At 36.9% G+C, this 12335-nt stretch overlaps 2 protein-coding genes across 2 annotated transcripts in view; both read left to right on the forward strand.

The window, feature by feature from the left end:
• Window positions 1-6391, forward strand: part of LOC101307061 (putative UDP-rhamnose:rhamnosyltransferase 1-like) — a 10331-nt gene extending 3940 nt beyond the window's left edge. Inside the window, exon 2 of the mRNA XM_004289471.1 lies at window positions 6358-6391. Coding sequence (XP_004289519.1) covers window positions 6358-6391 — 34 coding nt within the window. The remainder of the gene's footprint in view (window positions 1-6357) is intronic.
• A 4703-nt stretch (window positions 6392-11094) lies between these two features.
• On the forward strand, window positions 11095-11782 carry LOC101307349 (putative UDP-rhamnose:rhamnosyltransferase 1-like). The gene is made up of 2 exons (XM_004289472.1): window positions 11095-11211; window positions 11411-11782. The coding sequence occupies exons 1-2, from the start codon at window positions 11095-11097 to the stop codon at window positions 11780-11782; spliced, it is 489 nt and encodes a 162-aa protein (XP_004289520.1).
• The last annotated feature ends 553 nt before the right edge of the window (window positions 11783-12335 follow it).

Consider the following 12335-nt stretch of genomic DNA (forward strand, 5'->3'; position numbering starts at 1 on the left):
CTCTCTCTCTCTCTCTCTCTCTCTCTCTCTCTCTCTCTCTCTCTCTCTCTCTCTCTCTCTCTCTCTCTCTCTCTCTCTCTCTCTCTCCCCACCGCTTTAGCTTTCAAATATATCTATCCTCATGTTCATCCAATCCCATTTTGATTCGTTTCATCAAACCCTTGATTGGAAATTTGAAATCATAGCAGCTAAGCAGCTCATCAATCTTGCTATGTTTTCTGGGGAAGCACAACTACGGTTTTGCTTTGAGTTGCTCCTATACCAGACCGATTCACTCCTATTTCTCAAAGGGGTTTATCTTTTTGAAAGGAAGGGGTTGGTCTTAGATCATCGAAACAGATACGCAAAATCAGCGATAAGCTTAGTTTTCATGTACATAGCTCTCCTGGAATCTGGGTATCGAATGTTTACAAAAGAGAGAATCGAATGTTTACAAAAGAGAGATACTGATGGAGGTTAAATCGAGTAGATTTAACGGTAACGGGTCCTGACGGGTTCCAATGGGAAAGCATGGCATGACCCGTTAATTCACAGGTTTTAGGCGTGCTTGTTTCCCAACACGGAACAGTAAATGAACGGGTTCGTGCGTGTTCACAGCATGCGGGTATCATGCGGGTTGACGGGTTATGAGTAAGACTGCCAGGCCTAATCAGTACCTAGGGTCCCAACCACTGGGCCAAACATAAAGATACTATCATTTGGTGAACAAAGAACATATATATAATAGCAAACTACATATTAGTTATTAACCAAATTTCAGTTTACAAAAACATCATTTACACATTATTTTACACATTTAAGGACAAAAAGTTACAAATAAGGACAATTTAATGTCCATATGTCATCTGTCATTACATATTTTATCAAACTACCCTTCTCTAAATTCTGCTGCTATTGTCAATGAGAAATGTGCTACTATCTCGTAGGAATGTGCTACAACCAATAAAAAAATGCTTAACTTAAAGACCACTGCTAATTAAGTTCATGGAACATTTACTATTTGAAATCTCCATGTACTAGACCAATCAAAACAACTATTTAACATGTGGTAGCTCTAGCAGATCTAGCTATCTCTGAAACATTAAATTAGAATCTCTTATACAAAAGAAAAACATTTACTATCAAGATAGCACCCATAGTACTAACCTGGACTTCGTATTCGCTCTCCAATCCCCAATTTTTTTTTTCCAAATTCAGACTTCCTCTTCTTCCTCCATACAGAACAATGCTCGCCCGAGTATGCTACGCACAACCTGCAACAACAATATAAACTACATCAAATTCACATATTATCACAAACCCTAAACCATATCAATTTGTTGATGTAAAACTAAAACTACGAAGAAAGACTATGGCCCAGTTTGGTAGGGATTTTGGACTTGCTTTTGGGGTCAAAAGTGATTCTGGGCCTAATCTAAGTGTTTGGTAACAACACATAAAACTGTGTTTAGAAGAATTGATTCTCTTAAAAATGGATTTTGGAGAAGCAGGGTAAAGGATGCTTTTGCGGGAATCAGTTGAAAACACGGAGCTAGCCTCTTTAATGAATTTTTCGTTAATCCTATTCTACCCTCCTCATTTGTTCTGAATCCACACAAATAAACCTATCTCTTTCTTCCCGATCTCTTTCTTCTCTGTTTCTCATCGCCTCACTCCTTCTCTGTTACTCCACCAGTCCACCCGATCTCTTTCTTCTCTGTTTCTCATCGCCTCACTCCACCCGATCTCTTTCTTCACTGCCTCACTCCAGTCCAGAACCCGATCGCTTTCTTCACAGACCACCGACGTCATTCTCCAAGACTTCCCTCAAGAGTCAAGGAACCTTATTGAGATCTTAGGAGAGCGATTTTGTCATCGCCTCACTCCAGTTCTAGACCAGCGATTTCGTCCCCAACCCAAAAGGTAAAACATCTTTTCCATAACTATTTGGTATGATTTTAGGTTTGATTATCATAATTTTAGGTTGTTGGGTTTGCTAGATTTTGGAAGTTGTTAATAGCCCTTGATTATTATAAAATTGTAATCGGGTTCCCATATGGTGATTCGTGGGTTGTGTATGAACCCTAAGTAGGGAGTAGTAAACCTCAGAATATCCTAGGAAAAGTTTTAAGGTTTTAGAAGAAGCAAATTGGGAAGACAGAGAGAGAGAGGGATCAGTAGGAGTGGAGTTACGTGGGTAGAGAGATTTGGGGGTTAAACCATGATTTGAGGGATCAAAGGTGTAATTGATCTCCAAGTAGCATGTGTTGTCATCATCAAGAAACTGGAACACAGAAAAAGAAAAGAGCAAAGTAAATCAGTAAGAGTAAAAAGTAAACCAAAAGCATGAAGCAATTATAGTATAAAGATCATGTCACAATCTTCATTAAATTTTCAGCTGGGAATTGACTTAGTTAAACAATGATGAGAGAATGATACGTAGCAGAAAGAGGGAGAGGGACAAGTTGAAAAGAAAAGGCTATTGTTTTGCTAGCTAGTTGTTTAATTGGTGAATAAAATTGAGCTCTGTGGAAGACTTCTGTATTTTGTTTGGTTATGTTTTTGGTACATGAATTTATTTCGCTGTAATTGATATAATATTCATCAATGCTCTATGAGCTAGTAGTTGTGGTTCTTAATAACAAAATCGTAAGCTTTCTAAGGAGGACATGGCTAATAGAAGATGGCTCATTTGCCTTTATGTGTTTTTGATAATTTGCTCCTACTTTGTTTCAGTTGGCGTTTTTGATAAGTCTGTGATATGCATTCAAAGTGAATTTAATATGTTTGAGTAATTGGTGGATCGGTTATCTTATCTATTCATTCTTTTAATTTTCTTTCCTGTCAGATGGGAAAGAAGAAAGCTAGTGGTGAAACTGAGGGAACTGGGAAAACAAAGGCCACATGACCTGATGATATAGTAGCTATATTTTGTGATATAGCTCGTAAGGAAGTTGCAAAGGGAAACAGGCCAGGTACTCATTTTGATAAAAAGGGGTGGGAAAATGTTGTTAAAGCCTTTAATGACTCAACTGGAAGAGATTATACTAAATGCCAGTTGAAAAACAAATTGGATTCACTTAAAAATGACTGGAAATTGTGGAGTTCTCTATTGCATCAGGAAACTGGTATTGGATGGGATCCTGTTAAGAAAACTGTCGATGCATCTGTTGAATGGTGGAAAAGTAAAATTAAGGTGTGCTCTCAATTAATTTGCTGTTTTGATGTTCTCTTACAATTTAAGCATGAATTATGAATTAAATTCTTCTTCTTTTGCAGTCCAATCCAGAGTATTGCAAATTTCGTGATGTGGGAATCAATCCTGAGATGATGGATATTTATGATCAGATGTTCTAAGGTAGCGTAGCTCTAGGACAATCTGTCATGATTCCCTCAGCTAGTATAGTTGGTGAAGAGGTATTGGAGGATTTTGAGCATGATGAGGATGAGGTTCCTGATCCCGTGGAAGATATTCAAGGTAGGGGGAAAAAGAGAACAACCGTGGAAAGGTAAACAGAAGGTACTAAAGACAAAGGTCTTGGAAAAGGGGCAAATGGGAAGAAAGGAAGAGTGGGAGGTGCGGCAAAATTGTCTAAACAAATTGATCGTCTTGTCGAAGTAGTTGAGAGTAGGAGTACAGCTACATCAATTCCCACAAGTGCAGCAGCAACTAGTATTCAAGAGGTCATGCAAGTTGTTGTAACTTTACCAGGAGCTGAAACTGGAGCCAAGCTGTGGTGGTTTGCAACAGAGCTGTTTTGCTCTCAAGAAAAGCGAGAGATGTTCTCTATCATGACAGATGCTGATCTGAAGCTCCAGTTTTTTTATTCTTAATCAAAAAAAGGTTGATCCTTCTTTTGTAATGTGAAGTTTGTTGCTTTTCGTTAGTTGAATACTGAGAGTGGGCCAATAAGGTCTTCTTAAATAAGGTTAATGGTACTCTGTTGAAGAGTATGTTTAGAGATGTTTTTGATCTTCTTTCTAATAAGGCTGATGTGTGCCTATCTTTTTTATTAAGGATGCTATTTTGTTTTAATGATATTTTGTTGTTCATCGTTTATAGTGTTGCTCTTTACTTGATGTTCATATTATCATTGCCTTGTTTTAATGTTTGCTTATATATGTTTTTATGAACTTGGTTACTGGTAATATTTGTTAATGTTGTTGCAGCCTTTAATTAGTTATTGTTTGTTTTTGTTAATGCTATTGCAGGTTTGTTTTGTAAAGTATGGACAATTCTGGAGATGAAGAGGAGTTGAATCAAATTATATGTGTAGCCGGTCGTCTTATTCAAGTGTATCTTGAAAAGTACATTATGAAAACTCTATGCTACACAAACTCTCAAATATGATACATTTGGCTGATGGGTGTGTTAAGAGGTAATGACACTAGATGTTATAATGCATTTAGGATGGAAAAGAATTGTTTATATGCTATTGAAAGATATTGAAAAGGTGTTGGGGGGTTCTAAAAACATATGCACTGCTAAAGTTTTGGCTATGTTTCTATATATTTTGGGAGGGGGTGAGACCAATAGGAATACACAAGAACGTTTTCAACGTTCAGGTGAGACGGTGAGCAGGTATTTCTCCCAAATGCTAGACATTCTTTATAATATGGCTAGAGCGCTAATAAAGCCATTGGATCCCGAATTCAGAAACACCCCAAAAGAAATTGAAAGGGACACAAGATACATGTCTCATTTTAAGGTATGTTCAATGTTACATTCAACATAATTACTGTTTTTTTTATCCAACATAATTACTGCTTATATATTAAAGAATAATAAATTTGTAGGATTGTGTTGACGCAATTGATGGTGTTCATGTTCAAGCTATTATTTCTCCATATGATCAAGTGCCGTATATCGGTAGAAAAGGGATACCCACCCAAAATGTGATGGCCGTATGCGACTTCGACATGCAATTCACATTTGTTTCTACTGGGTGGGAAGGTACTGCCCATGATAGTAGAGTATTCTTATCGGCCATGCGCAACCCTTTGGCAAATTTGCCCAAACCCCCAAATGGTAATATTTGTTTTTTCTTAGATTGTGATATACTAATCTAATTAAATTATAATCAATCATTTATTATATTTACTTTTTTCAGGAAAGTACTATGTGGTAGATGCCGGATATCCACAAATGAGAGGTTATTTAGGACCGTATAAAGGTGAGAGGTATCACCTTCCACATTTTCGTAGAGGTGATGAACCGACGGGTCATAAAGAAATATTTAATCATGCACATTCTTCACTTAGGGGTATTATTGAGCGCACTTTTGGGGTATGGAAAAAAAAGTGGAGTGTTTTACGTGATATGCCAAGCTTTCCTTATGAAAAACAAGTGAAGATAGTTGTTGCTACAATGGCTCTTCATAACTACATAAGAAAGTATGCTCACCAAGATCATGATTTTGATGAAAGTGATGATTTCCAAAGTGAAGAGATTAGTGAAGATATGGAGGACAATGAACATGAAGAAGATGGGATGGGAAGACAAGAAATGGAGGTGTTAAGAAACACCATTGCACAAAGTTTAATGAATGCATCTATTTAGCATTTAGTTCCAATTTGAAATGGCTTCACTATATTTTTTGTAATGCAATGGCCTTTTGTATATTATTTAAGAACTTTGAAATGGCTTTTGAAATGGCCTCAATTTGAAATGTATCTTTTGTATGTTCCAATTTGTATCTTTTGAAATGGCTTCACTAGTCTTTTGTATATTATTTAAGAACTTCATTTAACTATGGTGTTAAGAAATCTTATGTAATATCGTGGATTAACTTTATAATTAAGTTACATACAAAACAACAACTATTTATTTTAACATTAATTTATAACAATGCCCATTTTTGTCATTATACCCATCCAAAGCAGTTTTTACTTACAACTTACCAAACACATGAAATTGCTTTTTGGTTCTCACAGCACTTTTAAAAACAGTTTACCAAACACCTCAGCTGATTCTACTCACAGCAACATCAGAAGTGATTCTTCTTATAACAACTTCAGAAGCAATTCTTCTCACAGCACAGTAGTCCCAAACTGGCCCTATATCGAAGGAGAGAGAGAGAGGGGAGGTCTGTGTGATGAAACAAAAGTGACTATTTACAACTGTATGCAAGTAGATGACTATATTCAATTGTCGTCCCAACTCACATACAACACACAATAAATTAATATAAGAAGAAGAAAAAAAAGATAAATAATGAAGATGAACATCAACTGAACATAGAAGCTTACACAAAAGACAAGTATTTTGACGCATCAATGGAAAGGCCAATATCATCAAGCAAAGCTTGGAAGTTCCATGTTTTAGACCATCACCCACCATAGGCTAAATTAGGCTAAAAAGCCAAATTTAGCCTATAGTTACTCCCACCATAAGCCAAATTACAATTCTTAAGGCAAAAAATTTAACTTGAGCTATTTTGTAAGCCAAATTTGGCTTATGGGGTTGGTAGGCTAAAACTAAGTATTATTTTATTCAACTTTAAATATTGTTCTTCCAATTTACACTAGCATCTAAATTAAAAATTCGTTACTAACAAAATTTTATACCATCGCGATGATCTCGACGAGATCTTTTATATGAGCCACATATCGAATATATTTATATAAATTCTTTTTCATGGTTAATTATTGAATTAAACAAATATATAACAAAAGAAAATAAAATGGCTTTACCTTAGAATTTGGCTTACGGTGAGAGTGCTTCGTAAACCAAAATACTCTTAATTTGGCTAAAGATTTAGCTTATGGTGAGAGAATTTGGTAGGCTAAAAAAGATTCTATAAAATATTCTTATTTTGTAAGCTAAATTTGTCTCAAGAGTCACTCGGCGGTTTCTTGACTCACTGTGGTTGGAGTTCAGTCATAGAAGGTATATATTATGGACGTCCTCTTATCATGTTTCCAGTCTTGTATGATCAAGGGCTAAATGCCAGGTTTTGGGACAAGAAGGTTGGGATTGAGCTACAAAGAGATGAAGAGACTGGATCGTTTACGAGGGTCACCATGGCTGAGGCATTGAGTTTGGTCGTCACGGATGAAGAGGGGAAGGCATACATAGATGGTGCCAAGGAGTACAGTAAGTTATTTAGAGACAGAAACCTCCATGACAGATACATGGACAAATGTATTTCGAAATTCATCAACTGAAAAATGGCCATTGTTAATTAGGTCATTAATCTGTATCAAACCTGTGCTGCAGGGATTTTAGTTATATGAGTATGTACGTTTACGGGTTAAAAGCTTACGTAAAACGTAATCAGGAAGTGTTTAGAGGCCTTGCCGTTCCCTGTGCAGTGTGCTTTGCCCACGCGCCACCCATGCAGCTAGGCAAAACCTAATCAGATCCGATCAGTACACTACCAGAAGAAAGGCTTTAGCCGACGAAAATAAAAAAACTAGGGCAATGAATTTTTTTTTTCGTCGGCTAAAGTCCACATTAGCCGAAGAAATTTTCCTTCGTCAGCTAATTTAAATTTTCGTCGGCTATGGTCAACTGTAGCCGACGAAAAAAAAATTTCGTCAGCTAAAGAAATTTTTTCGTCGGCTATACTATACTTTAGCCGACGAAAAGTTTTTACTCGTCGGTTAAAGTATTTTAGTAGACGAAAAAAAATCTCGTCGGCTATTATCCCTCGGCTAAAAGAAAAACAATAAAATGTTGTATAACTTGCTTAGTAGGTTTTAAACAAATACACAACTTTGTGAACCAACTCTACATAGAAGCAAAATTAACAAAAATCTCGTGAAATAAAATATGTTCAGAATGGTGAAATACGGCTATGGTTTAAAAATCATGTAAATCGGATAACGTCTCTGATGTAGAACAGTCAAAACCCAGTATGCTGCAGATTTGGCGTTCGGTGTCCGATTGACTATTGTGATACCTTTCCGGAAGTGTAACAGCCTTACGAGTCAAACTCATCGCTATGCCATGACATATGGGCCCTTTTGGCCATCCGAGTCCGTTTAGGGCTTCAAAATGCAGTTTTCTTATTTCCGATAAGAGTTGACCGTTTCGATCGAGCCCTTAACGTTGTCGAATCCAGTTGAATTTTTTACCATAGACATCTTTCGTCATAATGATCATATCTGACGGTGGAATTTTGGTTTGTGAATTTTAGTCATCGGAATCACGTGTCTACTAATGTTATATAACTTCTTTGTGAACCAACTCTACATAGGAAGCAAATTTATCAAAAATATTGTGAAATAAGATGTGTTTAGAATGGTGAAATATGGCTATGGTTCAAAAATCACGTAAACCAGGTAACATCTCGGTGCCAATAGTAGCGGTCAACCCTATTTACAGTTATTATTCCCTATGGGGAGCCCTATCGTTGGAAGGTAAATGTTTCAAAATTTTTATATGGGCAGTTGCGTGTCATCTACGTGAGAGTTTTTCATGTGGAAGGTTTGACTAAACTATGTAATATAGAGGGAGATATGAGCGTTTTCGTGCGATAAGTGACGATGGATTAGGGTTGACCGTTTCGATTAAGCCCTTAAAGTTGTCGGATCCAGTTGAATTTTTTACCATAGACATATTTCGTCATAATGATCATATCTGATGGTTGAATTTTGGTTTGTGAATTTTAGTCATCGGAATCACAACCTGTCTACTAATGTTGTATAACTTGTTTAATAGGTTATACAACTTTGTGAACCAACTCTACATAGGAAGCAAAATTATCAAAAATCTCGTGAAATAAGATGTGTTTAGAATGGTGAAATACGGCTATGGTTCAAAAATCACGTAAATCGGGTAACGTCTCGGCGTTGATAGTAGCGGTCAACCCTATTTACTGTTAGTATTCCCTATGGGGAGCCCTATCGTCGGAAGGTAAATGTCTCAAAATTTTTATATAGGCGGTTGCGTCTCATCTACGTGAAAGTTTTTCTTGTGGAAGGTTTGACCAAACTACGTAATATAGAGAGAGATATGAGCGTTTTCGTGAATTTATAGACCTTTAGACGACGAGATATTAAAAAAGTCGTCGGCTAAGGTCAAAATTTTTTTAGCGGTAAACCAAATTTAGAGGAAAATTTTGAAAGGACTTTAGCCGACGAAAATATATGAAAAGTCGTCGGCTAAAGTCGAAAAAAATTTGGCGGCAAACCAAATTTGGGGGAAAATTTTCAAAGGACTTAAACCGACGAAAATATATGATTTCGTCGGCTATTGTCAAAATTTTTTTTGCAGTCAACCAAAATTTTCAAAAGAGTTTAGCTGACGAAAATAAAGAATTTCGTCGGGTAAAGTTCTTTATATAGGAGTTTTACCGGAGGTGGATGGTAAGAAGTCAGAAAATCAGAAAAAGTTATTGTTTCGCCTGCCGGATTTTCTTCTCGGCCTAGCTCCGCCGTCAAGCCACCGGAGACCGCCACACTTGTCCCAAAAGCTTCGCCGTCGTCTCTACTTCATTGCTGGACATGTGGTGCATCAAGTGGCGCCGCCGTGAGGGATAAATCGAGCTCCAAAACTCCGCCGGTTCGGATTCGGTGTCAATCGAATTTCTCCTTCCTCAGGTCACCATTTGGTGAGTTCTATATATGGATAAGTTGAGTTTGATTGGTACTACATTCCCCTAGAATTTGGTAGCTCGATTCGTTGTGTGTGTGGAGAATCGAAGATTTGAAATTTTTAGGGTTTAAAATTGGGGATTTTTATATTTTGATTCAATTGACCTGTTTAGGCTTATAATTAGGCTTCAACTTCTTCTAGAAAGTTGTTCGAAATGTTGAGAGGAAGATTCTATCAAATTTTGGTGGTGATTGGAGGTGGCCAAAAGTTTATGCAGTTTTTTTTTTCAAAACCAGTAACTTTAGCCGACGATATTTAAATACTTTAGCCGACTATATTCGTCGGCTATAGTATTTTTTAAATTTTTTTATAAGGTTTAGCTGATGAATTATGGCATGTTTCGTCGGCTAAACACTTCTAAAGCCGACGAAATAGACTATATTTCGTCGGCTATAGTTATTTTTTAATTTTTTATTACATACTTTAGCCGACGAATATCTTAAATGTTTTGTCGGCTAAAGTCTCAGACCATAGTCGACGACGTCTTCTGTCGTCGGCTAAATACTGGGACAATAGCCGACGACGTTTTCTAGTTTCGTCGGCTAAAGTCATCGCCGATGCCTCTTTCCTGACGAAACTATAGCCAACGAAGGCTCGTCGGGTAATATCTTAGCCGACAAATTAAACTAACAGGCTAACGAAACTTTTTCGTCGGCTAAAGTGCTTGTTCTGGTACGTAGTGGTAGGTCTGAAGCTTGAAGATGATAACGTGGTCCCGAGTTTTAAAGACAATTAAACAGCAAGATGCACAAGGGCACACATGCAACACAGTAAACATTGTCGCCTATCTGCATGGACATTTTTTATTTTTTATCAATATATCTCTACCAGAAATAAGTTAATTAATTGAAAGAATTTGAAACATAACTGAATTTTTTTCTGGAAATTATCCAAAAATCTTCTGCATGTCAATTTTGTCAACTTATTATTGGATTATATCACGTACGTACTACGTAATGACCTACTCTATTAATCTCATAATTGTTTAAATGACTATCATGTCTATGTAATAAAGAAAAAAGATGTTCTTCATCATACATATGATTATGTATGAAGAGAGGATCACAATTTAGACGGTCATCACGAATGTTAGTTACCGTAATTTTATTTGAGAATGACTCAAATATTTAACTAGAATGACTCAATTAATCATTAGATCTAATGACATAAAATCAAAATTTTATTGATGAATTTTATAGCTGGTAACCTTATTAACTACATTTATGTCATTACTATAATTAATATATGTGGCGGGGAGCGGCTTATATATGGGACTCCATCAACCATACATTGAGTATCAGTTAGAAATATTGTCCCTAATTTGACTGGCGAATGCCAGGGTCTCGTAAAATTCTATAGTAATTAGTCATAATTAGTAATTACTTAACATTGAAGAAAAACTTAACAATAATATGAAGATCATTCACAAGTTAGATTGTCAACCAGTCTGTGACAATAAAACCCTAAAAGACATCCATAAGCATGCAACTGCAAGCTTAGCTTCACCGCCCGCTATGAGCTCCACTACCGAGCCTAAGAAGCTTCACATAGCTTTGTTCCCATGGCTGGCATTTGGTCACATAATTCCATTTCTTGAGGTTGCCAAGCATATAGCTCGAAGAGGTCACAAGGTATCCTTCATATCCACCCTAAGAAACATCCAACGCCTCCCAAAAATCCCAGAAGAACTAAACCCTATGATTAATTTAGTCCAAATCCCCCTGCCCCATGTCAAAAATCTACCGGAAAATGCAGAGGCTACCACAGATATCCCTTCCCACATGATCCCATATCTCAAAAGAGCTCTAGAATCTAGATGAACTTGAGGAGGGCATTTCTGAATTCCTACGGACTCAAATTCCGGATTGGATTATTTATGACTTCGCCTCTTACTGGCTACCACCAATAGCTATCGAGCTCGGCATTTCTCGAGCCTTTTTCAATATTTCCAACGCGGCCACTCAATGTTTCTTTGGACCAACATCACCGGATCTAATATCTCGCTACGGTCATAGAACACAGCCGGAGGACCTCACCGGCCTTCCGGTCTGGATTCCTTTTCCTTCAAAAATCGCATATAGGCTTTTTGAGGCCAAGAGATTGTTCAATATTGCTGCAAATAAGCCGAATACTTCTGCTGCAGAAGCTATAGAGGCGTTACAGAATCGGATCGTATACGTACAGTCAGCTGTTGAAGGCTAGCTGTCAAGTCTATTTTGTTCGAACATGTGAAGAGTGATAGGAATCCATGGTTTATTGAAACTAAAGGCAGAAATTGAAAGAGCAGTTAAAGAAAACGGAGAAGAAACTGAACGTCTACATCTTGTATTCAATCATGGTGAGAATAGTTACAACTCATAGCATATATAGGGTAGGAATTGTTAAAAAAAGACTAAACTAGCCTTATTCTTAACACCCTCCCTCAACCATATGCTTGGTAACAAGCATAATGGTTGTTGGAAAGAAACAACCAACAATCTAACATGATGTAGAACATTACAGATTAACATCCCAAAAATCAAAACCCAATATTCTGATATCAACTTTTAACTTCCATTGTGACTTCGGCTGAAAGAGGAGAGCTTGCTTGAATGATTTAATTTTCACAGGATAGCAATGGCAGAGGTGCAACAATATGAGAACAATTTCAGCATCATAGCAGCAAACAATGAAAAACTGAAAAATTCAAATCTGAAAGATTGCATGTTTCTTCAATCATAAACTAAAATTGAAAAGCTGCATATGCTGCCATAAG

This window comes from Fragaria vesca, linkage group LG1 (genome assembly GCF_000184155.1).
Source record: "Fragaria vesca subsp. vesca linkage group LG1, FraVesHawaii_1.0, whole genome shotgun sequence".
NCBI classification, from domain to species: domain Eukaryota; kingdom Viridiplantae; phylum Streptophyta; class Magnoliopsida; order Rosales; family Rosaceae; genus Fragaria; species Fragaria vesca.